The sequence below is a fragment of the Panthera onca genome, chromosome B4, assembly GCF_046562875.1.
Source record: "Panthera onca isolate mPanOnc1 chromosome B4, mPanOnc1 haplotype 2, whole genome shotgun sequence".
NCBI classification, from domain to species: domain Eukaryota; kingdom Metazoa; phylum Chordata; class Mammalia; order Carnivora; family Felidae; genus Panthera; species Panthera onca.
Window position 1 is genome coordinate 59,292,201 of NC_138345.1, and position 24,903 is coordinate 59,317,103.

Consider the following 24,903-nt stretch of genomic DNA (forward strand, 5'->3'; position numbering starts at 1 on the left):
AATTCCACTGTAATAAGTACACTTACAACCGCTGGAGCAAGGCAATGAGATGTTTCTGATATGCCCAGCTTCCAAGTGGCTTGGAATCCAGGGGCTGGAGGGCACGGCATTCCCAGGCTTCCAGCTGGGGTCAAAGTGCTAGAGCTCCATTAAAGAGGCTGGAATTACCTGTAGCCACATGTCACCAGAGGGTGTAGAGCAGCCTACCTGCCCTAGCTCATCGACAGCACTGGACGCGTTCTGCCCCAGAGCTGGCCACTGGCAATTTATCTCCAGTCTGGGCTGAAGATCAGACCCTGAGCTCACAAGGATGTGTTCTTCATCAAAAAATAAAATGATTTACATAGTGCTTCTGAAACGTAAAGGCCATCATAACATTTTAGAAAACGTCCTTCCGGGTTGCCCTGCTATCACATACGCGTAAAGACCACTTAGATTTTTTTTCTGCTTATTGGCTGGCACGTGCGGCCCAGCAAGCGCTCAGACATCTGGAGATGGATGTGCACATGCAACAATGTGGATAGACTTTTACCATCATCACTCCCACCTGCTGATTAGTCACTGATGACTTATAATTGGTTTTTATTACATCTCTCATATCACACCCTTTTCCTTTACCATAGTGCTGCCGGGGGCCTTAAAACCATCATCATGGGCTGCTCTTTTGCTCAAACACCATCACTTTCTAACCTATCTAAATCTATCTCATCTAAACTCTTTGGTCTCGTGGTATAACATTAAAGCCCTACCATTATGGAGACACCCAACTTCACTGACAGCTACCTTCACTTGTATTCTGCTTAGTATCTCACCCTCTGTAATCACTTACACTCTGTGTAATCACTCTCTGCAATGTACTTGAAGAATGCATAATTGGGAGGGCAAAAGATAGGGAGCCTCCTGGCAGATGATCTTGGGTGAGTCACTTTTGTTCTCTGATCTTCCCTTAGGAGAGGGATTCCTGAGCTGGACTGGGAGATAGGACTAGTTCTTTGCAGCCCTTAGAATCTCTAAAGCTCAGGCTTTGTCATCTCAACTCCTACTTAGGTTTGTGGGCAAAAAATCAGAATAGATATGAAAGGAAAAGTAGAGGAGAAACAATTAATAACATGAAAATTGGTACTATTTCAATCACATAATACTTTAGATAATTCATTGCTCTTCCATATTTATTCTTTCATTCTGTTCTCTCATAAACCCTGTGAAGGGCAGCCCCACGTGTCCCCAAGACACAGGAGAGAAAATTAAGGTGCAGCTGTCATTGCCTAACCAGTGTCACAGACATAATGAGAAAGTCAGAACTGGAATAGAGGCTTCTGATTTCCAGGTCCCAAGACCCTTTCTTGAGATTGTGAAGTATTAGAATCCTTTTCATGATCATACTTTAGAAGAGAGTCCTACATAATGCTCTTAAGTATAGACACCTCTAAAATGCTTGAAGTTAGCCCTAAAAACTCAAGACAAATGCAATGTGTATAATGACACCTTACAGATAAAATGTCTTTCAGCAAAGAAAAACCCAACAATGAATTAATCAATGGGATTAACACATCTAAAAGCAACTACATCGGTCAGGAGGAAGGCAGTTCGCTAGGAAAAAATAAGGCAGAAGGCAGCAGAACTGGTTTGTGTGCCCAGCACTCTCCCGGGGATATCTGGCTAGGCTCACCTGCTCCTCATGGAAGATGAAATGAAAGTAGTCGTAATAACAGTAAGTTAGAATAAAAAATATGATGGCCCGGTGCCATGATATTTACATTAAAATTTTTTCTGTATTTAAAGGAACTCCACTGTCCTGGTTTTTTCCCTTCCCCGCTTTGTTCTTCTCTGTAGCATCCATCATTATCTAGCAGACTTTTTGATTACCTGCTATTGGAACATAAACTTCATGAGGGTAGGGATTCTTGTCTGTTCTGTTTACTGCCACTCCTCAGTGCCTAAAATAATACCCAGCACATGGTAAGTGTTTAATAAGAGGGTGAAAATGAATAACAGAAGAATGTATTTTCACAATAACCCTAAGATAGGTGCTAGTCCTGACTCACTTCAAGAGAAGCAAACCGGCACATGGAGTGATTGTTTCACAAGGTCACAGAGCTGGTAAGTGGTATAGGCAGAGCTCACACACAGGATTAAACTCCAGTCTATAGCTGTGTGCAGCAGCTTATCTTAGTCTGATCCACTAAGCATTCAAATCATGCAACCAGCTAACTCCCTTTGCTCCAAACCTCTGCTCATTAAGCAACCTTCTGATTATAATCTGGCTCCTCGGGGGAAAAAAAAACACTGACCAGCCATCATTCATGTCTGTTCCACTTGGAAATTATAATTTATCTTGTTAAATCAATGCACAGGCATTCTGATTTATCCACATTTCTGTCTCTTGACTCTGATTAGTGTGTTCCCACCTCAATTCATTCTGTGTCCTCTGATGGCATCAAGTATCTGAGATTGCAAAATTTAGTTTAGCACAGGATCTAGAACTTTATCACATAAGAAAGTGTGTCTGAAACGCTGTCTCTGGAAAAACCACCTGGTGATCTGTGGTTGGTCAGCCTCCCCAGGTGACAGAATACTGGGATAATACTGTTATCACTGTATTCCCATCTGACCCAAGATAAAGCATTTCTAGCAGAGCACTGTTCTGACCATAGTTAGCTTGTATAATTTGGGAATGACAGCGATGAACATGAATTGTGAAATGAAGCTCATTGGTATCATGCTGGCTCAGCCGGAGTACAAAAGCAAGCCACGGTTTTATTTCAGGGTTTAGTGGCAAGGTTAAACTGGAAACTCTAAGCAAGTCAGACAGTTTTCATGCCTGAACACAGAGGACCTGAAGAAAGGCAAACGAACAATGCAGCTCGAAAGAGTGAAAATTAAATCTAAGGCTTAGTAATTCCCATAGCCTGAGTGCCTAACGATATTCTTAATATAAGAGTAGGGCATTGCACATTCCCCAAACATGCGAGGATTCAAGAAATGACTCCTGCAATCTTAATTATGCGAACCTTTTTTTTTTCCTTTTGGAAGCTGTTATTTTTTTCCTTGACATATTTGTATTCCCAAGACACAGGAGTTCAAAGTCATAGATCAGAATTTTCATTAAGTACACACGACACACTTGAAACTTGAAATTGTTCATGCTTGTGTACCATGATATATATGAGTTTACAGTTTTAAATCTTAAAATAAGTTTGTTCATCTGCGCATTACTCTAGAAGGTAAGGAGCATAAAAGAAAATGTTCTCTGTAGGAAATAAACTGTGGAAAATATTTGCATACTACTTAAAACATACCATGTTTTAATTTAAAAAAATCTATCATTTAAAGGGTTTAAATAGGATGCTTCTTAAAAACAACTTTATCTGCTTAAGACAGTGTTAAATGATGAGAGCAGCTGAGGTGTTCAGGCATTAAGAGTCAGTGAGTGTGCAAGGGGAAACCCTTTCACCAACACTGGTCCCACAGCTGGTGCCCAAACAGAAACCGTTTCTGATGTGAGTATTTTGGGGTGATAGAGTATTATTCTTGCACATTGTCCAATTTACCACGAATACTATAAATTATTTTAAACTAGAAAGTAAAAATATACATAGGATGTCTTTAAAAGGACACAAGAGAAATCTATTTTAAATTAATTACCAGTTAAATATCCTCTTGTGCTTGCCGACAGGTTTTCAGTGATTATGCAACAATCCTGCATTAGTTGGTCTCTTTTTCCTAGTTGGTCTCATTTTCCTACATTAGTTGGTCTCTTCATGAAACAGGTTAGCTTGCTTTCCTTGTTCTTTTTGCAAACTCTAAAGACATTTCTGTGTGATGTAGAAAATGTAGTTTCTGTTAGCTTAATGGCTAATTACAGCAACAGGCAGGGGAAATAAGAAAATCTAACTAAAACTGCAAGTAAGGAATGAAGGGCTATGTGAGCTTTAACTATAATTTCACACCCTGTTGCAACTGTTTTTTAATAAAGCTTTTGTCGACAATTCCTTTTGCTAATTTTAGTTTGGTATTTTGATGTTTACTAGAGATATATTTTACAAAAAGTAGCTTTGGGTTATGTTTATGGCTTTCATTAGCAGAGATGTCTTTATCGAGAGTCTCCCAACTACAGTCCAATTTTTGCTCTGTCTTCAAAATAAACACATTCTTTAGTTGTTGCAATAACTAAAACACAATCTACCATATTCTTCTTCACCATTGTTTCAGGGTTTCTTTTAGGATAAAAAGATGAAAGAGAATGCAAGTTTTTTCAAGAACACCCCTCTTCCTGTTGTACACCCCCATTCATGGTCATCATCAGAGGGTTGCAGTCACTTGATCTGGGAGGGTTTACTTTGCTTGAATGTTTGCTTTTGAGAAATAGCAATAAAGACAATCTATTGAGCGGTCACTTCTAGAAAGGATGCCTGTATTGGTAGCTCCAATAGCCATAAGGAAAGAAAAGTAATTTTATCACCTTTGCTAATTTGGGAAGAATAAATTTTCTGGCTCTATAAAACCAACATTATGACTTCTTTTCCATGGTGAACAAAAGAAGAACATAACACGACAACTTTGTCCTACAGAAGAACACTTATATGCCATCTGAACTGGGATTGATTAAAAGCAATGACAGTTAACCATGGTCTTTAAGGATTACTCAAAACCTCAACTTCCCCCAAATTTCCAAGCTATAATGCAATAATTGATCTACTGAATTTTGTGGAGTGACTAGAGGCTTCTATTATAAACAGATTGGATGAACCCAATTTACAATGTTATACACATATGTTTATTTCTGAAAGCCCTTTGAAGCAACTGTGTAAAATACTACATCAAGGATTGTTGGAAATATTGAAAGATTTCATAATGTAAAAATAATATCAATGTCATTTAAATTGAACAAAATGACTCCTTACTATTCCATATATGTTTTAACCATCTTCTCCACAAACTTGGTCAATAAATACTGCATGAAACAAGCATTTTGCACTTTATCCCATAGATGCAATTTGCCAACCTGATTGATTTCTTTCTCTATAAGCTCACCTGGTTTCTACATACTCAATATATTTTCTCCTTTATTAAAAGTGATGTAATCTTAGCTCCTATCACATTCACATTCTCCAAACTACCGAGAACAAGAGAGAGATGAAAAGATGAAGATAGGAAAGGATAAGGTTTCACAAAGCAGGCTTGCAATGGAACATAAAAATCTGACAAAAATTCGTAAGGCCAGTTTGGAAGATTAATGAAACAATGAATTTATATGAAGAAAATAAATCTGGCTATAGAAACAAACTAAGACCCATACTTGGAAAAACCAAGAGAGAGCAATCGAGCAGTAGAAATAAATTATTTATTCTGGGAAGACTCACTATGTTACTCTGATTTGAATAGATCAAAAAAGTTGCATGTTGCCAGATGGAGAAATTACATTTACATGTGTTCATTCATGTTTCTACCCAATTTGCCTTAGTGCCCTGTCTTTCACTAATGATAGAAGCTAATTACTATTACTTCTTAGGTAGTGCTTGATTAGACAAAGAGTAAGAAAGAAAAGAGATGGCTGACATGGGTTGTTGATCTAAATCTGACTCCAGCTTCACCTCCATTTTCTTTGCCATTTCCCTGTACAGACCAGAGCTGGCAACCTAATTATAGCCAACCAAATGGTGATTTTCAGTGATGAGTTATGTCCTGTGAATTAAATTTAGTTGACACTGTAGGACTGCTTGGTGCCCACTTGAATGAGCAGATTATAAGGTTGGTATATGATCCTCCTAGAAACTTTTGGCTTCCAAGTCCATCCAGACTTGTGGTTTTGATTTTTAAAGCCAGAGAGTATCAGAGCTCGAAGGGTGTTTTAATAGATTTGGTAGACTGAATTCAACCCTTTTGTTTTTCACAAAAGAAAGCAAGAGGAGGTTAAATAACCTGGATAAGCTCTCTTGTGTGTCTTAATTTCTAACTCAGTCTTCTATGTACAAGAGGTCGATTTTAGATCTATTAGGTCCTCTGATCAGAGGTTCCACTTGAATGTGTGTAGACTAAAGGGTTATGATGAATGGGAGGAAGCTCTTCATTACTGGAGGTCTTCAAATAGTTTTAAGAGTCAAGGTAGACAGTACTATCTTTTCTTTTTTAACAGATGAGGACATTGAGGCAGAGAGGTTAAGCAAATTACCCAAAGTCACATAGCTAGGGAGTAGCCACACTGGGATGTAAATTCAGTCAAATACCTGTGCTTTTCTTACTACAAATTTTTGTCTTCTAGTCATCATCTGCATTATCAGGAAGCTAAACTAAGTCACTAAGGAGATATCATTACTTATTTCTTGTTCATTTCTTTGTTCATTCAGCCATCCATTCAATCAGCAAATATTTGCTAAGCATCTAGTAAGTGCCAACCACTGTTCTAAGTCCTGATGATAGAACAATGAATGAAACAAAGTTGTTATAATACAGATTACATTCAAATAAGAGAGACACACAATAAAAAATATACAACATAATGTCAGACTGCAGTAAGTGTTTTGGGAAAATAAGAAAGCAGCATAAGAGGATTAAGAATAATAAAGTGGGGAGAAGGGCCCCTTTAGAAAAGGTGACCAGAGAAAGCCTCTCTGAGGTAGTAGCATTTAAGCAGAGTGATGCAGGATCTGAAAGATAAGTATAATGTTGCAGAGTGAGAGAAGAACAAATATAAAGGTCCTCAGGTGGAAACAAGCCTGACTTACTATAGAAACAGCAAGGCCAATATGGCTGGAGCCAATGAGTGAGGGAGGGGCAGAGAACAGCAGGTGTCAAAGCATATAAGCCTGGACAAGAAGTCTGCATTTTACTCTATGTACTAGGAAGCCAGTGGAGGGTTCTGAGCAGAGGAGTGCCATATTCTGATGTACATTTTCAAAGTTATCACTTTGTTCTCTGAGAGATATTCAGTAGAGGGACAAGTATAGATGCAGAAAGGCCAGCTTCATGGAACTTGTAGCAGTTCAGGTCAGAGTTGAAGGTTATTTGGACGAGAGTGGTACAAGTCTCAAGAAGCAGTAGATTCATATCTGTTTCACTGGATACTGTAGGTAGAGGAGATATTTTGATGAAGTGTATGTTGCATATAAGAAAGAGAAGAATGAGGAGGTCTAACCTTCGGTTAAGATTTAAAACTTCTTTCAGATTAAGTGCTTAAAAAAAAGCAACATGTGCATGTGCAGAAAATGGGGACTACATCTACTGCCTAATAAGCATATGACTGGTATTTGCCCCTGATTCTAGTGAGGGAGGTTCTAAAACCCTTGGGAATTTTCTACTGCTAGAAGTGTCTTTGTTATTCATGAGCCCCCTGGATCACACCTGAGCTTCTGTTAAGGGAGGAGACACCTCAGGATGGGGGCTAGTCACTGGTCAGGACCCATGATTAGAGCGTTGGGGCTTTGAGTTAGCCCAGGCTCCAGGAAGGGGAATGGGGCTGGAGACCAAGTTCAGTATTGTGGCAAATGATTAAGTCAATTGTGCCTATGTCATGAAAGTCCAGTGAAAACTCTGGGCATGGGAACTCAGTAGAGCTTCCTGGTGGTGAACACATTGCTGTGCCTGGAGGACAATGGGCCCTGTTCCACTTAGAAGGGGCACAGAAGCTCTGTTTGAAACCCACCTACGTCGCACCCCATATGTCTCTTCATTTGGCTATTCCTGATCTATGTCCTTTCTTATAAAACTGTAATTGGAGTATAGCACTTCTCTGCATATTGTATGTCATTCTAGTGAATTCTCAAACCTGAAGGAGTCATGGAAACCCTGCATGTGAAGCCAGTTGTTCAGAAGTGCTGGGGGCCTGAGGACACCCAAAGTGCCATTGGCATCTGAAGTAAGGGCAGTCTTGTTAGAAACTATTCCATCTAACTTGTGTGATCTGAGCTAACTCTGGGTGATAAGCATCAGAATGGTATTGCAAATCTTGTTCTTGGGTTGAGCTTCTGTCCAATGAGAGCAGAGTGAGGGCAGTACTGCTAATGCCAGGATGGCACTGCACAACAATAGTTGGTGTCAGTATAGCATCTCCAGTTACCGCCGCTGTGCAGGACAGAATGGACCTGGGGAGAATGATTCATCCAGAGTCCAGTCATAATGGGAAGGGAGCATTTTAGTCCCACTACCCCTCTGTCATGAACAGTGAACAAATCCATGTAAATATTACATGTTAAAATTGATTTACCATGCTAAAATCTCTCGCCATTTTCCTTTAGTGTGTTTCCCTGCATGTGGAACTTTCATTCAAATATCAATAGCTCTACTGATAGTTTTACATAAACAGACATTTGTTATTTCAGTTAGCGAACATGTGTCTTATATACCATTTCAAAAACTCTATCTTCAGTTTTGATCAGTCTTCGCTCCTAAATCCAGTTTTGTTATTTCCAAGAACCAATGGAATCGTTGCCCAGGGTCCCAATACATGGAATGGACTGGCGACCAAAGTCACTATTTCTCTGAATGTTTTGGGGGGAAGAATAACTACTGATATTTCAGTCAATAAAAGTATTCTTCTAGTCGCCCAAACTCAAAGCCTTAGCCTTCTTTTCCTTTCTCCTAAAGGCACTGTCAGTAAACATTTTTCTTATTTTATCTTGCACATGGAATTAGGGAGTTAAAAATTAGTGTGGACAAACATCAGAGATTAGTTATATCATGCATTCAATTCAACAAACATTTGCTGGGAGCCTTTTTATTCCAGAAGCTATTCTAGACTAGCTACTGGGAACAGTGACAAGGACGGTCAAGAGTCCAGAACCCAAGGAAACAAAGACATTTTATAAAAGTAGATACATGAATTCACAGGGAAATAATTTCAGGTAGTGGTGCAGATTTGGGGTAAGATATGACAAGATACTCATAGAGGGCCCGGGGTCTTCTTTAGTTGGGTTGGGCAGGAAAGGAGGATTTTAATTTCTGAAGATAAGCATTCCAGGTGAAGGGAAGAGTGGAAGACAAGTTGGCAGAACTGGAAACCTCAGAACGAAAGCCACGAAGGCTGGGGACAGGGAGGGGGTGGTCCCACCTGGTTCATGGTGGCAGAAAGAGGACAACAGCCCATCCTTGCTCTCGGTCAAATCCAGACATCCCTTGCTTTCTGTTACAGGTTTCTTCCATCACATTTTCCAGTAGTGTGTTGGCCACTGGTTTTCCTTCCTCCAGCCTCTTGTCCTTTTACTACATTTTACTACGAACTATTTGACACTTCATAAAAAAAATCCTACTTAAAAAAATCATATGCTCCCTCTACTTGAAAGTCATCAATGTCTCTCTTTTGTTGGTGGGCTCAAGCAGAAACTTCTTACCTTGAGCAATTAATTACTGCTACCATTTAGCCCCATCTTAATCCTGGGGGTGGGTCTACCTGTGCTTTGATATCAGTTACTCAGATCTGCTTTCTTTCGTACCCAGTGTCTTCTCCTCAATCTGCAGGCTAGCCCCTCATCTTTAGTTCACGAAATGTCGCTGCCTGGTGTTATCATCCAACTTTCAGGATGATCTATCATGCTCTACCAGTTAGGCCCTAGATTTGTGAAGCAGAGAATTTATTTGTCTCATTTGTGCTCCCTACCATATCTAACCCATTGCTACAGATATTATAGGCACTAAATAAAAGTTGTTGAATAAGTAACCATTTTTGAGCTCTGAAATGCTATTCTGATCCTCAAACACTTATACATGCTTTAAAATTGAATATAACATTTACCACATGTCAGATACTGTATAAATATTAACTTGTTTAATCTTCATAAAAACCCTATATGTAGAGATATTCACCCATTTTATGGATGAAGAAGCTGAGACATAGGAAGGTTAAGTCACCTGCCCAAGGCTCTGAAAGTCCCCAGTCTGTGTCTAAAGCACTCAGCCATGCTATCTCTCTCATGCACAAAACACCCCTCCACCAATTCCCTTTCAACACACCTGCCTCTGACTTTATTCTTGGTTACTCAGGCACAAGAAAACAAAGTGAGGAAAACATGATACTCTCAAGTAAGAAGCAATTTTACAGTCCCCCATAAAATGAATTTCCTTATTATTTATCTGTCAGCACTAAGTCTTTGTCCTTTACAATGATATTTTCAAACTGGCTTTAGGAGTCCTGCATAGTATGAGGCCCTCAGCTCAGGAAACAAATTCTCTGAGGCCCTGAAGCACAGGTGCAGCCCGAGACGAAATTTCTCAACCTCTGCCAGAATCACAGTTTAATTTTCTCTCCGAGCATTTAGGCTTCAGGTCTTAGAGGAAAATTCATGATCTGGTGCCTTAATCGGTGTTGTCTTACAGAGATGGCTGTCGCAAGGAGGTGTAATCATGTGAACAGTAGACCCTGGGGATTTAACAAACTCCAGCCAGGGCTAGGGAAAGGGTCAATTCATATATATCCTCCCAGTGAATACAATGGAAATAGTCAAATTCTGACCACTCCAAAACTCCTGCTACAATTACTTCTCATTTGTAATATAAAACACAGAGTAACATACTCAAAATTTGATATAGAAATTCTTTAAGATATTCGAGTTGTCAGAACTTTCAAACTAAGACAGAAGAGACTTTGGAAACCATTCAGACTCTCATTATCAATGAAAACTGATGTGCATGGGAGTCAAACCTCTTCTAAGTCACAGGTAGAACCAGGGCCAAGGACCTTTATATCACAACTCGGCACCAGATAGCTAGAAGAAAACCCTGGGCAATTATCTCTTTGTAAAGTTACAGGCACCTCTGCAAATAAACCACCCTTAAATTCAGCTATTTTTGTATTTCAGATTCTGGTGACCTGGTGTTTTTATGTCAGTTGCATTTGAAATGCTAATCAATAATCTCTGAGCAACATAAACACCTTGAAACCTTTCTTAAGAGTTCAAAATGACAGTAGAACACCAATGCAGAAGGAAACTTAGAGAGCTAGAATATTCGTTCTAAAGTAAAATGTGTGTGCTTTATACTGGAACTTTTTCAAATGCTGAAAGAAATGAAAAAGGTGATTACATGACTGCAAGTTCTTCACCTGAAGAAGCTTAAAAGGTACTCTTTGGAAAATGAAATAGACTTCCTTTGTTGCTCCCATCACAGAGCCAAGAAAAAGGCAAAGCTTGCCCTTCTCATTCCCCGAGGTGAACATGTCAGTAAGTGAGGTAAAATCTGTTCTTATACAATCTTTGTTCTGACTCAATGACAACTCCTACTACTCCCTTTCACAATGTCCTCGTGTGCTCTCGGGCACACTCCTGACAGTATCTCACCATACTCTCTGTCCTAAAATAGCTTGTAAAACTTAAATGGATTCATCAATGGTTCCAGCAATTAAAATAGTTAAGTGAGCTCTTGACGTTTGGGTTAACAAAGAAACAGGTGCCAAATGGACTTCAGTTTGAGTCAGGCCATGAGACAGGAAGGTTCCCCTGCCCACTCTGTCCTGGTGGTAACGCTCATTTAACCATGTAAAAACTGTGGTGACTTTTTAGGATCTGTCTTCTGCTCTGAACAGGAAACTCTGTGACAGGCCACATCTGTTCTGATGTCCTCTGTCCCCCTTTCCAGGAGCTAGCACAGTGCCTGGGACATGGTAGGTAGTAAGTGTTCATCGAACAAATAAAAGTTGACCGTTGTTTAACCTGTAAGAGGACCACTATGCAGAATCAGTAATGCATTTGAACACTAAAAGGCTTAAGAATACTCTGAATCTGCAAATTAGTATTTACATTTAGCCATAGTGAGTAGCTAAATATTTTAAGTAAAGTGGAAGGACCATTTAAATATTATAGAGCAATAACACTGAACCAGACATCATGTAAGGCACTAGGATATATGGAACTTTGTTTAAACCATCAAGAATCTTACTTACCTTCATTTACAGATGAGGAAATAGACTCAGAGAGCTGGGGTAATCTACCTCAGATGCCATTATTTCAAAACTCTTTGCTCTCTAAATCCCCCAAATGAGCAACAGACTCCACGAACATGACATTAAATAACTAATCTTTGACATACAAGTATTGAATCACTTTTGTAAAGTTCAGCAATTTTTCAGGAATTCCCTTAGCTAAAACTAGTCCAAAATCTGATGGCAATTAACTTGCCTGATAACCTTACCTAACCCAAGAGCAGTCTTTCAGCTTAATTACCATCTCAACTAATTACTCATGTTATGGCATGGGCTATGCAAGTCTATTAAAACCACTAGACAGAATTCATGGTGGCTTTACGGTACACAGCTCTCATTCCCACAACTTACATTTTGCTGGTATCTTTACTCTCTGGAAGAAAGCCAGAATTTCTGAATAAAATGTATCAGTCCTAACAATGTGGACATGATTATTCCAGAAAGCCAATGGAGAATTGAACAAGATCTTACAGTAATGACTAGGACTGGGAAACAAGAATTTTCTTCAGCACAGTGGGAAGAAATCCTTTTATTAAGGTTATGAGAATCAGAGATGTGAACATCCCTTTAAGTTCAAAATAAATGACTTAGGATGGGCCTCTATTTCAAAGAGGCACTGAACAAAATACAAATCGTTTTGCTGTAAACATTTGGGTTTGCAGCATAATTCCATATTAAAACTTATTAATCAACGTTGGGTCACAAAACATCCAAAAAACTGACTTCTATGTTCACTGGCTGATGGATGAGAAGTTAAAATCCTCTTTCAGAGTCCTAGGAAAATCATTTTCTCCTTTCTGGGTCTATTTTTTGTTAAGTAAAATCTATGGGGAAGACTCTTGATATTATTATCAGCATCATCATTAGTTATTAGTGTTGATTAATGGTTATGCTGCTGTATCTTTTAGTCTAAGGGCATGTTTCTTTTTTTTTTTTTTCTAATTTACTCACTATATATAATTTCCCTTGGATAGCTTTGTCCCAGTCCCAAATGTCATGTATCATGTATTCTCTAGTGACGTAATAAATATTTATACTCATTTAATAAATCTTAATTGAGTATCTACTATATACCAGGCACTGTTCTATGCTCCTGGGACACCTTAGTGAATAAAAAAGACTGAAATCTTATCTTTGTGACACTTTATCTTTTCTAGTGGATTGTCCATTTTAGACTTCTCTCCAGAATTCCAGACTCTTTTTATTCAGCTTCTTGTTGGTCATAATGCACTTGGAGACCCAAATTGGACCTAGGCACTTGGATACTATCAGGTACACTGAGGTTATAACATTTCTTCAACTTACTCCTGTGGACCCTTGATGATTTAGGTTGAGCCCCACTGCTCCACCCGCCACCCCTAACTATCCAGGGCCAGAGACCTAAACCACGTTCCCCTCACCTTCAGTAAATGCTCCACCCGCATCCTTTCACATCTATCATTTCTTCTCAATCTCCAGTGGCCTTTCATAGCAGCTTTCATGATTGTTACTGGGGAATGAACTCTTTCTGCCTATTCTTCTTCTTGCTCCAGGATAGCCCCTTGTCTCCATTTCTTGTTGTTCCATGGAACATGCTTTCTAAAATACACATCTGACCATGTCTCTTTGGTTTAATATCCCTGAAAGGCTTCCTTTAGCTTTCAGGATCAAGTAAAGATTTCCAAGCACACCATGCCCTTGTGATCTGGCTCCTGGTGCCCCCATGGTTAGCCCCACTCTTTCTCTAGACAGACTCAACTGTTCCATTCTCATTTACCTGACTTATTTGAGCATCTGGCATGACCTTATGAAGCCTCCCTTCCCTCCATACCCATGGCAGGCTCTACCACTGCACAGAGCCATCACCTCTCCTTTAGTACGTAGATTTCTTTGTCTCCTAGATTTCATCAAAGCCTCCTGAGGGAAGCTAAACCTTGAACCCTAAGCAGCCCAGCACCTGGAGCACAGTAAGCACTCAGCCTGTGCTTGTTAAATGAACAAACCATTCACCAATGGGAAGTACTTTACTGGCCTGCTTTTTTTAAAGGCATTTTATATCTTACTTCAACTATTGCAGCTGAAGGACTAAGAATTCTAATTCCTTAAAATATTGGGGAAGACTTTTCTCCTTCCAAAGGATGTCTTTTGGTTTTGGGCTTTTTCCTACTTTTTCTCCAATACTTGACTTACATATATTTGGTCTTCGTTAAGTTTTGCCTCATTCTTCAGTAGGTGAAGCACAGAGAAAGGTAAAATCATAGACATTGGCCCCAGAAAAATTTGTATTTGGGCCCTGGTTCAAACATTTATTTGCCGAGCACCTTGGATAAGTAATGAGCTTCGTTGAGCCTCGGTGTACATAAAATGGGTATAATTAAATAACATGCAAAGCTGCTAGCACATATACACTTAGATTCCTTTCTTCCTGACTGTTCACACTTTCCCTTTAAGATACACACCTTGCCTGGAATATATTCCCCTTCTGTCAAAATCCTTTGTAAGGCCCAACTCCCCTCATAATCTTCTCTGTGCAACTGCCCCTAGTTCTTTTGGCCAGAAAGACCTGTCCTGTCCTCAGGGCTTCTGTGGCTCCACGTCTTATTCATTCTGTTCAACTAATCTATGCTGAGTACCTACGGTGTGCTGGGCCTTAATTTAGGTGCTGGGAATTTAGGTGCAGTGATCAAATCAGATGTATAAATGCTGAAGTCGTAGTGGAGAGGAATAAACACATCAATAAGTGTAAAAACAATTCTAGGGTCAGATTAATATAGGTGCTCTAAAGGGTGACAGGACAGAAGTAATTGGAACAGGGGTGTCAGGAAAGGTGCCAGGCATGGAAAGCGTTAGCAACAGCAACTGCAAAGAGAAGGCACCCCCGTGCCAAGGCTCTGACCAGGGAAGAAGTGTGAATTTCCAAGAAAAAGAAAAGGACCAATGTGGTTGAATTATAGTTGGCTAAGGAAAGTGGAATGAAGCAGACTGGGGCCAGATGGTATAAGGGGCCACGGGAAAGAGTTTGGATTTTATACTAAGTACCACTGAAGGGTTTTAAGCAGGGGGGTAACCGTATAATTTAAGATTTCTCCAGATGCTGTGTTTGTATGTCCATTATACCTCTTACTAGAGTTCGGATTTGCACTATAGTTTCTAGTGGACGTAGCTGTCTTTTCCATGACGGTGTGGTTCTGTGAGGGCAGTGACGATGTTTTATTCTTGTTTCGATCAGCACCTGTGTACAGCGCTCCTGGAAAATTCTTGCCAAATTAAATTGAAATATCCTGCAGCCTCTGTCTTTCTTGCCTGCAATTGTAATAATTGTAATTGCAGTACTTCTAATCGCTGTAGGAAGCTTGCAGTTGCCAACCCGCTCTGAACGGGTACATTTTTCCCATTTGAATTCCTCTCAGGCCTTCCTGCAATTGTAGGGATGTCAGCTGACTTCCTGTCTCCCTGGCCAGGTCTACTCCCTGCCCTGAACTGAATGTTTATAGTCCCCCCTCTGCAGAGCACGAGGCCCACTCCTTGGGGGTGCTGGGTGCAGCCGGCCTGGCCCGCTCTCAAAGGAACCACGGCTCCTAGCTTTATGCACCACACAGCATCAGATAATAACACAGTATTTATTGACCACTTGTATGTGTCAGGCACATTACAGACGCAGTGTGCTTTTCCACTGGCAGTGCAACTTTGGGCAAGTAATCAGTCCTCTCTAAGCCTGCTTCCTCATGTGCAGAATGGGGACAGTATTAGCAGAGTGCTACCTAGGATTGTTACAGGGCCTCAGAAGAGATCCCGTGTCAAACACATAGCACAGCACCTGGCTCACAGTCAGCCCCTCATCAAATGTCAGTTATATTGTAGGAGTACTGTCAGTACGCATGATTTTATTTGGTTCTTACAGCAACTCTGCAAAGAAAGTCTTATTATGTCCAGGGCCCACATTTATCTAGTATGCATAGATACGGCTGTACTGGTTGCTAAAACCATTGTAATATTTCCTAGTTGCCAAATTAGCCACTGTCCCAGCCTTAAAATCCCCCTCTCCCCCTATGACCCTGCAGCCTTCTCTGCCCAGGTGCTTCCCTTGGGATCCCTGCCTCTCTCTTCTCTCCAGGATCCAGAAACCACAAGGACAGGGACAGGGACAAGGTCCCGCTCAGCAGGAGGCCTCCCAGATCCAGCCACATTCAGCAGGTTTTATTCTGAGCGCTGACTGGCTGACTGCACTTATTTCATTGATGGGTAAAGTGAAGTTTGGGGTGGGGGGGAGGTCAAGTCACCAATCTTGTAAATGGAAATCCTAAGAAGTCAAACTTCAGAATCTATTACCTAGGCTGATTCCCTCACACTGAGCTTCTCCTCCACACTGATTAGGAAAACTAACAAAACAATTTTTTGGCTTTTTAAAAAAAAAATTTTTTTTTAACATTTATTTATTTTTGAGACAGAGAGAGACAGAGCATGAACGGGGGAGGGGCAGAGAGAGAGGGAGACACAGAACCGGAAGCAGGCTCCAGGCTCTGGGCCATCAGCCCAGAGCCCGACACGGGGCTCGAACTCACGGACCGCGAGATCGTGACCTGAGCTGAAGTCGGGCGCTTAACCGACTGAGCCACCCAGGCGCCCCAATTTTTTGGCTTTTTGAACTTGCAGAACTATCTCCTGGACACCAGCAGTTTCAATTTCTGATCAGTTCAGGAAGGAGTCAATGTTAACTCGAGTCAGCGCCTTGCTCTCGTCTTGATTCCCCATCCCACTCCCATCCATGAATCTCATTTAAACAGGATTTGGCCCAAATTCTTCACCCTCACTTCTAGCACTGAGGAGAATCTTTGAGATGATGACCCTATGGATAGCCACACTGTTAAGTACTTACCATTTCTATCTCTATTTTACAAACTAAAAAGAAGACAAGAAAGATGTTAACATGCACAAAAATGTGGTAACTCATGGATATTACATATGACTACTAAATCAAAAATTAGAATAATGTAGAGGGTAGACCCCACAATGACAAATGAAATCCAGAGTTGGGAACTGAAAAGGACCCTTCTTAAATTGAAGACACGTGTCTGGACTTAAAATATGGAAAGTGAAGGTGGTGTCTCCCTCAATATGCATATTTACTTCTTAATTGTGCATTCTGAGCTGCAGAGACCCCCTTGGTTTGTTCTGAAATGTAAACATTTTTAGCAGTGTCTTATGAAGTTCTAAAGTCTTTAAAATAGGTTTTAAAGATTGAGCAGTTACATAATTGGCTTAATTAGATCCAATTACACAATTAGCATAAATTGGAAACAATAGAATCAGAACATATAATTTCATAGTTATGACACATAATAATAATGCAGAAATTAGGTTGGCAAATGGTGCTAACACAGGAGGTTTGCATACAAATCCTAGAAGATTCGATGTCTTCCATGAGCCCAAACATCTCCCCCTCCAACAGTTACTGCTCAAAATGCTTAACAATAAACAAGACTGATTTTGAGATCTAGACACAGAAGACAACATCTGGAAAATTGTTACTAATGGGTGACTAGAGAGATTTCTTTCCTATCTCACTGAAAGGACCATCCCTCTTTCTGAAGTCTCAATAGATTATTGTAAGGAAGAATTCATTCTTTTTTTTTTTTAATGTTTATTTATGTTTGAGAGAGAGCAGGGGAGGGGCAGAGAGAGAGGGAGACACAGAACAAGAAGCAGGCTCCAGCCTCTGAGCCGTCAGCACAGAGCCTTACCCATGAGATTATGACCTGAGCCGAAGTTGGAAGCTTAACGAATAAGCCACCCAGGCGCACCAAGAAGAATTTATTCTTTTTTTTTAATGTTTATTTATTTTTGAGAGAGAGAGAGAGACAGTGTGAGAGGGGAGGGGCAGAGAGAGACAGAGACACAGAATCTGAAGCAGGCTCCAGGCTCCGAGCTGTCAGCACAGAGCCTGACGCTGGTCTAACTCACAAGCGGTGAGATCATGACCTGAACTGAAGTCAGACGCTTAACTGACTGAGCCACCCAGGTGCCCCTGGAAGAATTTATTCTTAAGTATGAGTTACATTGCAAAACCTTCCACTGTGCATGCCTCCGCCTCTGCCAGGAGAGCAGCCTCAGGCACACTTCTGAGCACATGCACGTGTGGGAGGGACCGGGTTTGAGAAACACCGCAAGAGGGGACTAAATCGTCTTTTCTCTCTCATCAGCCACGTGATTTCTAATCATACTTGGATCATTCATCATACTTGGTTCCAGTGGCCTAAGCCTTCCTGCTGCATCTTTGTCTTCTGATTTAAAGGAGGGGAAAGATGACATTTGACTAATGAGAAATTCATGTTCCAAACTCCTTGCAGCTCTTTTGGTGTATCTTTCTGTAAATTATGTACCACAACCAGAGGGCTAAGAAGAAACCATTCATTTGTTAATTGACTTGTTACTTTATTATTCACTCGCTAAACACTTTGAGCTTCCTGGGGGAAAGAGACTATTTCTTACTTATCCTTGTGTATCAAACCCATACATCGCTGCTAGGATATAGGAAGCACTCACTGTTCATGAAATTGACTTTAAGGCATATTACAGATATTATTACCTGCCCTGCTATTACAAAGAACCAAGGGCTACTCTATTCCTGCTTGTGGCCTTCAAGAAACTTAACTGTTTTTAGTGTCAAAGCAATTATTATGTTAACAAAAGCATGAGTTCAATTGTCCTAGCTGACATCTCCATGCTAGCCGGAAACAGTTTTTAGTTAAGAGCCAAGTCAGTGGAAGAGTGTAAGAGTGCCGTGTACTAAAATGAGAAAGTGATCTCAAAAACCCATGCTCATGGGGGGTGGCCAGCCAGGGTCTTGGTTGCAGCCCAGTACCGCAGAGCACACGGGCAAGGCAGCAGTTCTCTGAACATGCACAATACCCCTCTCACAGACACCTGCGGTTTTGATCCCGCTATTTGCCAAATTAAGTACTAAATATCCCCAAAGGCCCCTGTCATATCTCAGCAAATGAACACTGAAAATCTGAAAATGTCCTCAAAATGTTAGAGAAACATCTAAAAGCCTTGGGCATTTTTTCTAATGATCTCTATTTTGTTTGTTCCTCCTCAGTCATCATCCTCTGGGTAATGGGAGAAGCCAAAGGGCTTAGTGATGCTCAAAGGCCATTACTAGTACAGGCTGGAGGATTTATCCTTTTATACCCTTCCCTCCGTTTATTGGGTTCCCTTTCATTACTTTTACTTTCCAGCATGGTCCTTCCTTTTCCCTTCTCATTTTCTGTTCCCCATAAATACTAGCTCAAAATATCAATTCTCTTATCAAAAATGAGGGCTCGCTTGCTGAGAGAAAATATATTCCCCCGATACCTTGATCAACTCACATCTCCCCTAACTATATCCCAGAAGATGCTTTGTGTTCACTCAGATACTCAGACAGTGGTGAGACTCGAACAACTTATTGTCGCATCTGAAGGCAAGGGCAAGGAAGGTTTAAATTTCTTTTCATATTTCAGAGTCTTGAGCCTATCACTGGGTGGATGTAGAGGAACAGGTATATTTAGATTCTAACCTCTAGAAATAAATGTATTTACAATGTATGTTTTAATGCATATTCATATAAATATTCCTTATTGACATAGTAATAAAGTTGAAGCACTAAAGGTGACAAACTATACATGGAAGGGAGAGAAATATCCCCCAAAATGTTGTTATTTTTTTAATATAATTAATTGTCAAATTGGCTTACATACAACACCCAGTGCTCATCCCAACAAGTGCCCTCCTCAATGCCCATCACCCATTTTCCCTCTTCCCCCACCCCCGTCCACCTTCAGTTTGTTCCCTGTATTTAAGTCTCTTGTGGTTTGCCTCCCTCTGTTACATTCTTGCTTTCCTCATGTCACCAAAAGGAAGGAGGAACTTCCTGAGGGTCCCAGAGTACAAATCAGATGTACTTAAGCAGTGTGGTAGAATTCATATGAGTTGTCTGGTGAATATGAGGAACTTCCTCATTTTCTTTTGCATAAACACTTGAGGGTAAGAGCTACATCAATTATGAAGAATTTAAAGCTTTAAAGTTCTGCTGATAAACAAGCACTTAAATCAGCTCGGTAAATGAAGCTATTTTTAAGGACAAAAATAAAGGTGGTAGGAAAATGTCTGGAAGGTTTCCTACCAAACTATTAAAAGTAGTTACCTCTGGCTTGGAGACAGAAAAGATATAGAGTTTGAATTGAGTTATAGATGTGATTCAACTTGCTGTGTGCTCTAAAATCTCTCTCTCTCCTCTCTCTTTCTCTCTCTCTATGTAGATCAGGATTTCAAGGCCATAATCTCCACAGAGCTTAGAGTCACAGATTTTCTATATTGGGTTCATTAGCTACAGATTTTTTGAACTTTTCCAGAAAGGCTATTCCAGTAAGTGAACACTCTTTGGTGCAAATGACTTTTTGTTTCCATCAGTACTGAGCTTAATAATTTCACTCTTCCTTCTCCTGGCCATTGAAATTCAGAAACAGTGCCTGTTGTCTTGGATGTGCCCTGCTTGGATGAGAATGAGACAGTTCAGATTGGAATGAGTTTATGAGCTCTTCTCCCTCCCATCACGGTCCTGGAGAGAGCCGATGGAATAGGATGGGCAGAAACATGGATAAGTGTGTGGGCACTTAAAAATTCAGGTACAAGTGCCTGGCCAAATGCTGATTTTAATGTTAAGGCTTAACAGAGGTCAACACTGTTTTATGGTAAAAGCCACCTGTGATTTCCTTATTACAAAACCCCAAAGCTCTGTCTGACCTGTCTCTTCTTTATGGCCTCTCTACAGCAACTGATGCTGTTGAAATTGACATTGCAAGGCTTGTCTCTTGCCTTTTGACATACTCTGCTTCCTGGTTCTCCTTTTGCCCTTTTTATTGTCTTCCTACTTATTTTATGTGTCTTTCTTCTTTCTTCCTGAATGGGGATCTCGCATGTCCTGTCTCTGGCTTTCTCTGCCTTTCTCTCTACACAGTCTCCCTTCTCTCATTTCTCTCTAATTTGATGGCTTCAACTGTTACTCCATGTGGACAGTCACAGTGAAGACTGTCAATTACCGAGTACCTCCAGTATGCTAGCCATGTTTAACGTATCATCTCACTGATGTCACAGCAATTTTCTCCCTTTTGGATGAGAAGACAGAAGCCTTGTATGGTAGGTTCAAAGATTTACCCAAGATATCGCAGACCACACAGCAAATAAGTGACAGAACTAAGGCGTAAGCCCAGATCTTTTGGGCTCTAAGGCTCATGTTGTTACTACCCTGTCCCTCCTAATTTATGACTTAGCTTCTAGTATCATTTTAAAATCAAAAGTGTTCTTTTCTGACCAGCTTCTGATCTTGCGCAAGGCCTTCTGAAACTGATACACCACCTTTCTCCCAGTGACCAGGCTCACAATGTCAGGTGTCTTGGGCTCATATTGGCCCCCACCCTAATCTCATCAATTGCCAGATAGCACCTCTGATTTCATCTTTCCCCTCCCCCAACCAGCCTATGCACCACTGCCTGACGACTGTTCTAGGCCACATCATTCCTGTAGTGAAACCCTCCAGTGCCTTCTCATTCCTAATGAAATGATGGCCCAAACGGACACTCACTACTCAAAAGTCCAGTCTACTTTCCCTATAATATCTCTCAGAGCTTCATTACAAGTTGACTCTGTGCCACTGAAACTGGGCCGGTGTCCCCCAAATTCCACCTGTATGCCTTTGTGCCAGATGCTCCCTCTTACAGGAACTCAATCCATCAGACACTCCCAATCTGCACAAATCCTACTCTGTCTGATGGACTGCCCCCCAACACACCCACACCCACACCCACACACACTCTCCCTTCTACCACCTCCCAGTTGGATATCACTCTATATCTTTAAGCCTTTACAGATTTTCATTTGTTCCACCCTTGAGGAACTTGGCCTGTTCTACTTCTGGTTTGTTATTCTCTTCCCCCTCTTATTAAGCTCTAAGTTCCTTGGCAGAGAAGGAATGTGTCAGACTCTTCAGTGTATTCCCCCAAATCTTTTAGTCCAAGGGACAGAGTGGATGCCCAGTAAATACATACTAATTATATTTACTCAAATTTTGATAACATACAGCAATGTGAGGTTGCATTTTAAACTTAATGCTCTATGTGTGGGGCACCTGGGTGGCTCAGTCAGTTGAGCATCTGACTTCAGCTCAAGTCATGATCTCACAGTTCGTGGGTTCGAGCCCTGCATCGGGCTCTGTGCTGACAGCTCAGAGCCTGGAGCCTTCTTCAGATTCTGTGTCTCCCTCTCTCTCTGCCCCTTCCCTGCTCATGCTCTGTCTCTCTCTGTCTCTCAAAAATGAATGAACATTAAAAATATATATATAGGGGCGCCTGGGTGGCGCAGTCGGTTAAGCGTCCGACTTCAGCCAGGTCACGATCTCGCGGTCCGTGAGTTCGAGCCCCGCGTCAGGCTCTGGGCTGATGGCTCGGAGCCTGGAGCCTGTTTCCGATTCTGTGTCTCCCTCTCTCTCTGCCCCTCCCCCGTTCATGCTCTGTCTCTCTCTGTCCCAAAAATAAATAAAAAACGTTGAAAAAAAAATATATATATATAAACTTAATGCTCTACATGTCTTTTCTCCAGTAAACAGACACAAAATATTTCACATTGATGGTCTCGAGCATCTCAAGATCAAGAATGTATCAATAATGATTATGAATGCCTATCTTCAAACTGATTAGCTTTTTCCCCCTAATGTAGAAGGGAGAGAGTGCAGAAAAGGAAACATGGAGAAAAAGAAACAATATTAGGTTCTGCCCCTGTCACATAAAGAATGACATCATAGTAGGATGCAAACTACTATGCACATGAAACAACTTATAGGAGGATGTAAGTCAAAAAGGAGAAAACATGAAAAATGCTGAACAATAAAAATTCAATTTACACGTAGCTCTGCTATGACACATAAATATTGTCAGGTAAGACAAATTACTGCAATATTTACTTGTAGGATGTTACCCTCCAAACATGCTCTTTGGTTGCTCCCTCTACTGCAGTATATGTCTTCCTATGTGCATGACCAGCTCCCAGAAGGACGGACACAGAGTCACTGTCACTTGGTTCTCTGAAGCTTTGGAACTGGTGTTTACTAAATGCTATCCTTGGGACTGGGCAGCAAGGAGGGTCATGACTCTTCTAAAGCCTCATTCTCAAATAGTGAACACTATCTTGTAAGAAGATTTTTGAGAAAAAAAAAATCCAACATATGGCCATGTTTATTATAAGAATACATGAATTTATATTGGATGCAATAATACTAAACATGTGTCATGATACCCTTAAGTTGTAACTTAGGCTTCTTTTTAAACCACTTAGTTTTAATCTTCTGTGAAACAGAAGGAACTCCAAACCATGGACAACAACAGCCTCTGCTACTGATCTTGATGAGGAGTTATAAGCAACTTAGCATGGCAGAATCAGTACCAATCGTTACTGACAATCCAAATTGTATAGACAGGAAGACAGTGTTCTCCCATTGAGATCAAATGTCATACCCTTCTCAAACACGGTTAAATTTCTTAAACTCTTGATTTCCGAAATTCAAAGAATTTCTTAAAGCGTGAATCTTCTGTTCATATTTGCCAATGGGAAAGTTCCAGATTTGGGGAATTGAGACATTAGCGAAGACATGAGGTCAGGAGATGACGGACATGACTGAGATGGTACTACTCACTGCAGAGAGAATTCTTCAGTAAATATCATCTGTGCCCTGGAGACTTAGATTTGGTTTATATAACCAAGAAGTCCATTAGAAACCAGTGAGTTAGCTAGCCTGAGGATTCTTCAGTGATTGACAGTCCTATTTGGTAGTTAACCAAATGATTGGGAGAACTTTTCCATTTTGGGAGAAGGGTAGGGTAGAGAAGGGGAAAGTATACAAAATGCAACATAGTCATGGGTTAAAATGCTCTGATCACTCACCACAATCATTTGAGCCACATAACTTTCAGGCCCAGTGTATTCAGTGGGGTCTTTAACCTTCACCAGGACTAGGAAGTACAAATAATGCCACATGTTGTGTTCTGACTTGATGTGTTCCTCAAATGAAACAGTTTTGTTATCAAACTTGTCCCTCTCAAGTCCTGCAAGACACAGAAAACACAATGTATGTGATTTGTCATTTAATCAGCATGCGCTTCCCAGCATAAAAACAAAACATAATAATTATGTGGAAAAAATGCTTTCTGTGAGTGTGCCAATTTAGAATGTTATGATTAAAAACAACACAGTACACAAGACCTCCAGAAAAAAAGGCCATAGTTTATAGATTTCTTCTCAACTAACATTCTCCAGCCTCCTCCACCCCCTGCCCAATGGGTCCTTAGAAATGTGCGGTCCTGTTATAGATGTAACATTGGAAGATAATTTAAAATATAGTCATATCAAAACTGTCCAATGAAACTGGACCACAAGTCTAAGCAGAAGAAGTAAAAATGATTGTGCAATAAAAGGCATGCTTGCTAATCAGGACAGGAAAAAAAGGTATTTTATCCAGGAACTTGGGTAAAAAGGGGAAAGTCAGCTGCGAGAGTCATCTTGAAAACCACTTGTAATCAGTGAAGGGCAAGCCAACGTCCACGGTGATCTTTTCTCCGAGTGCAATAAGGACTCTGACTTATCCAGCCTTTAGACTACTGTGTTCCTGGCATTTTGAGGAGGGGATGGTCTGTTCAATATCCAGGGCAGATTTTCAGCTGCTGGAAGGACACTGAGGAGGCTTCTGCATAGCAAGAATCTTTTCTTTCAAGGGCTGAAGAGTAGATGAAAGAAAGTGAATGGAGATGAAGAAAAACATCTATGGAAAAGTGAGTCAGATCGCCAAATAAAATGGGATGTTGGGATTCAGTCTGGTTTTGCAGTTCAGATACTGGAGAAGAAACTAGGAAATTGGATTCCAATCCTGGCTCTTCTTTTGTAAGCATTTTTTTTTAAGCCATTCAGGCATGAAGAAGACTCTTTAAATA

The 24,903-nt window shown here is 40.6% G+C and overlaps 1 protein-coding gene across 3 annotated transcripts in view; it reads right to left on the reverse strand.

Moving 5' to 3' along the window:
* Positions 1 to 24,903, reverse strand: part of ITPR2 (inositol 1,4,5-trisphosphate receptor type 2) — a 489,660-nt gene that overhangs the window by 26,996 nt on the left and 437,761 nt on the right. For all 3 annotated transcript variants that reach the window (XM_060658096.3, XM_060658095.3, XM_060658097.3), the window contains exon 55: positions 23,861 to 24,021. In XM_060658096.3, coding sequence (XP_060514079.3) covers positions 23,861 to 24,021 — 161 coding nt within the window. The remainder of the gene's footprint in view (positions 1 to 23,860; positions 24,022 to 24,903) is intronic.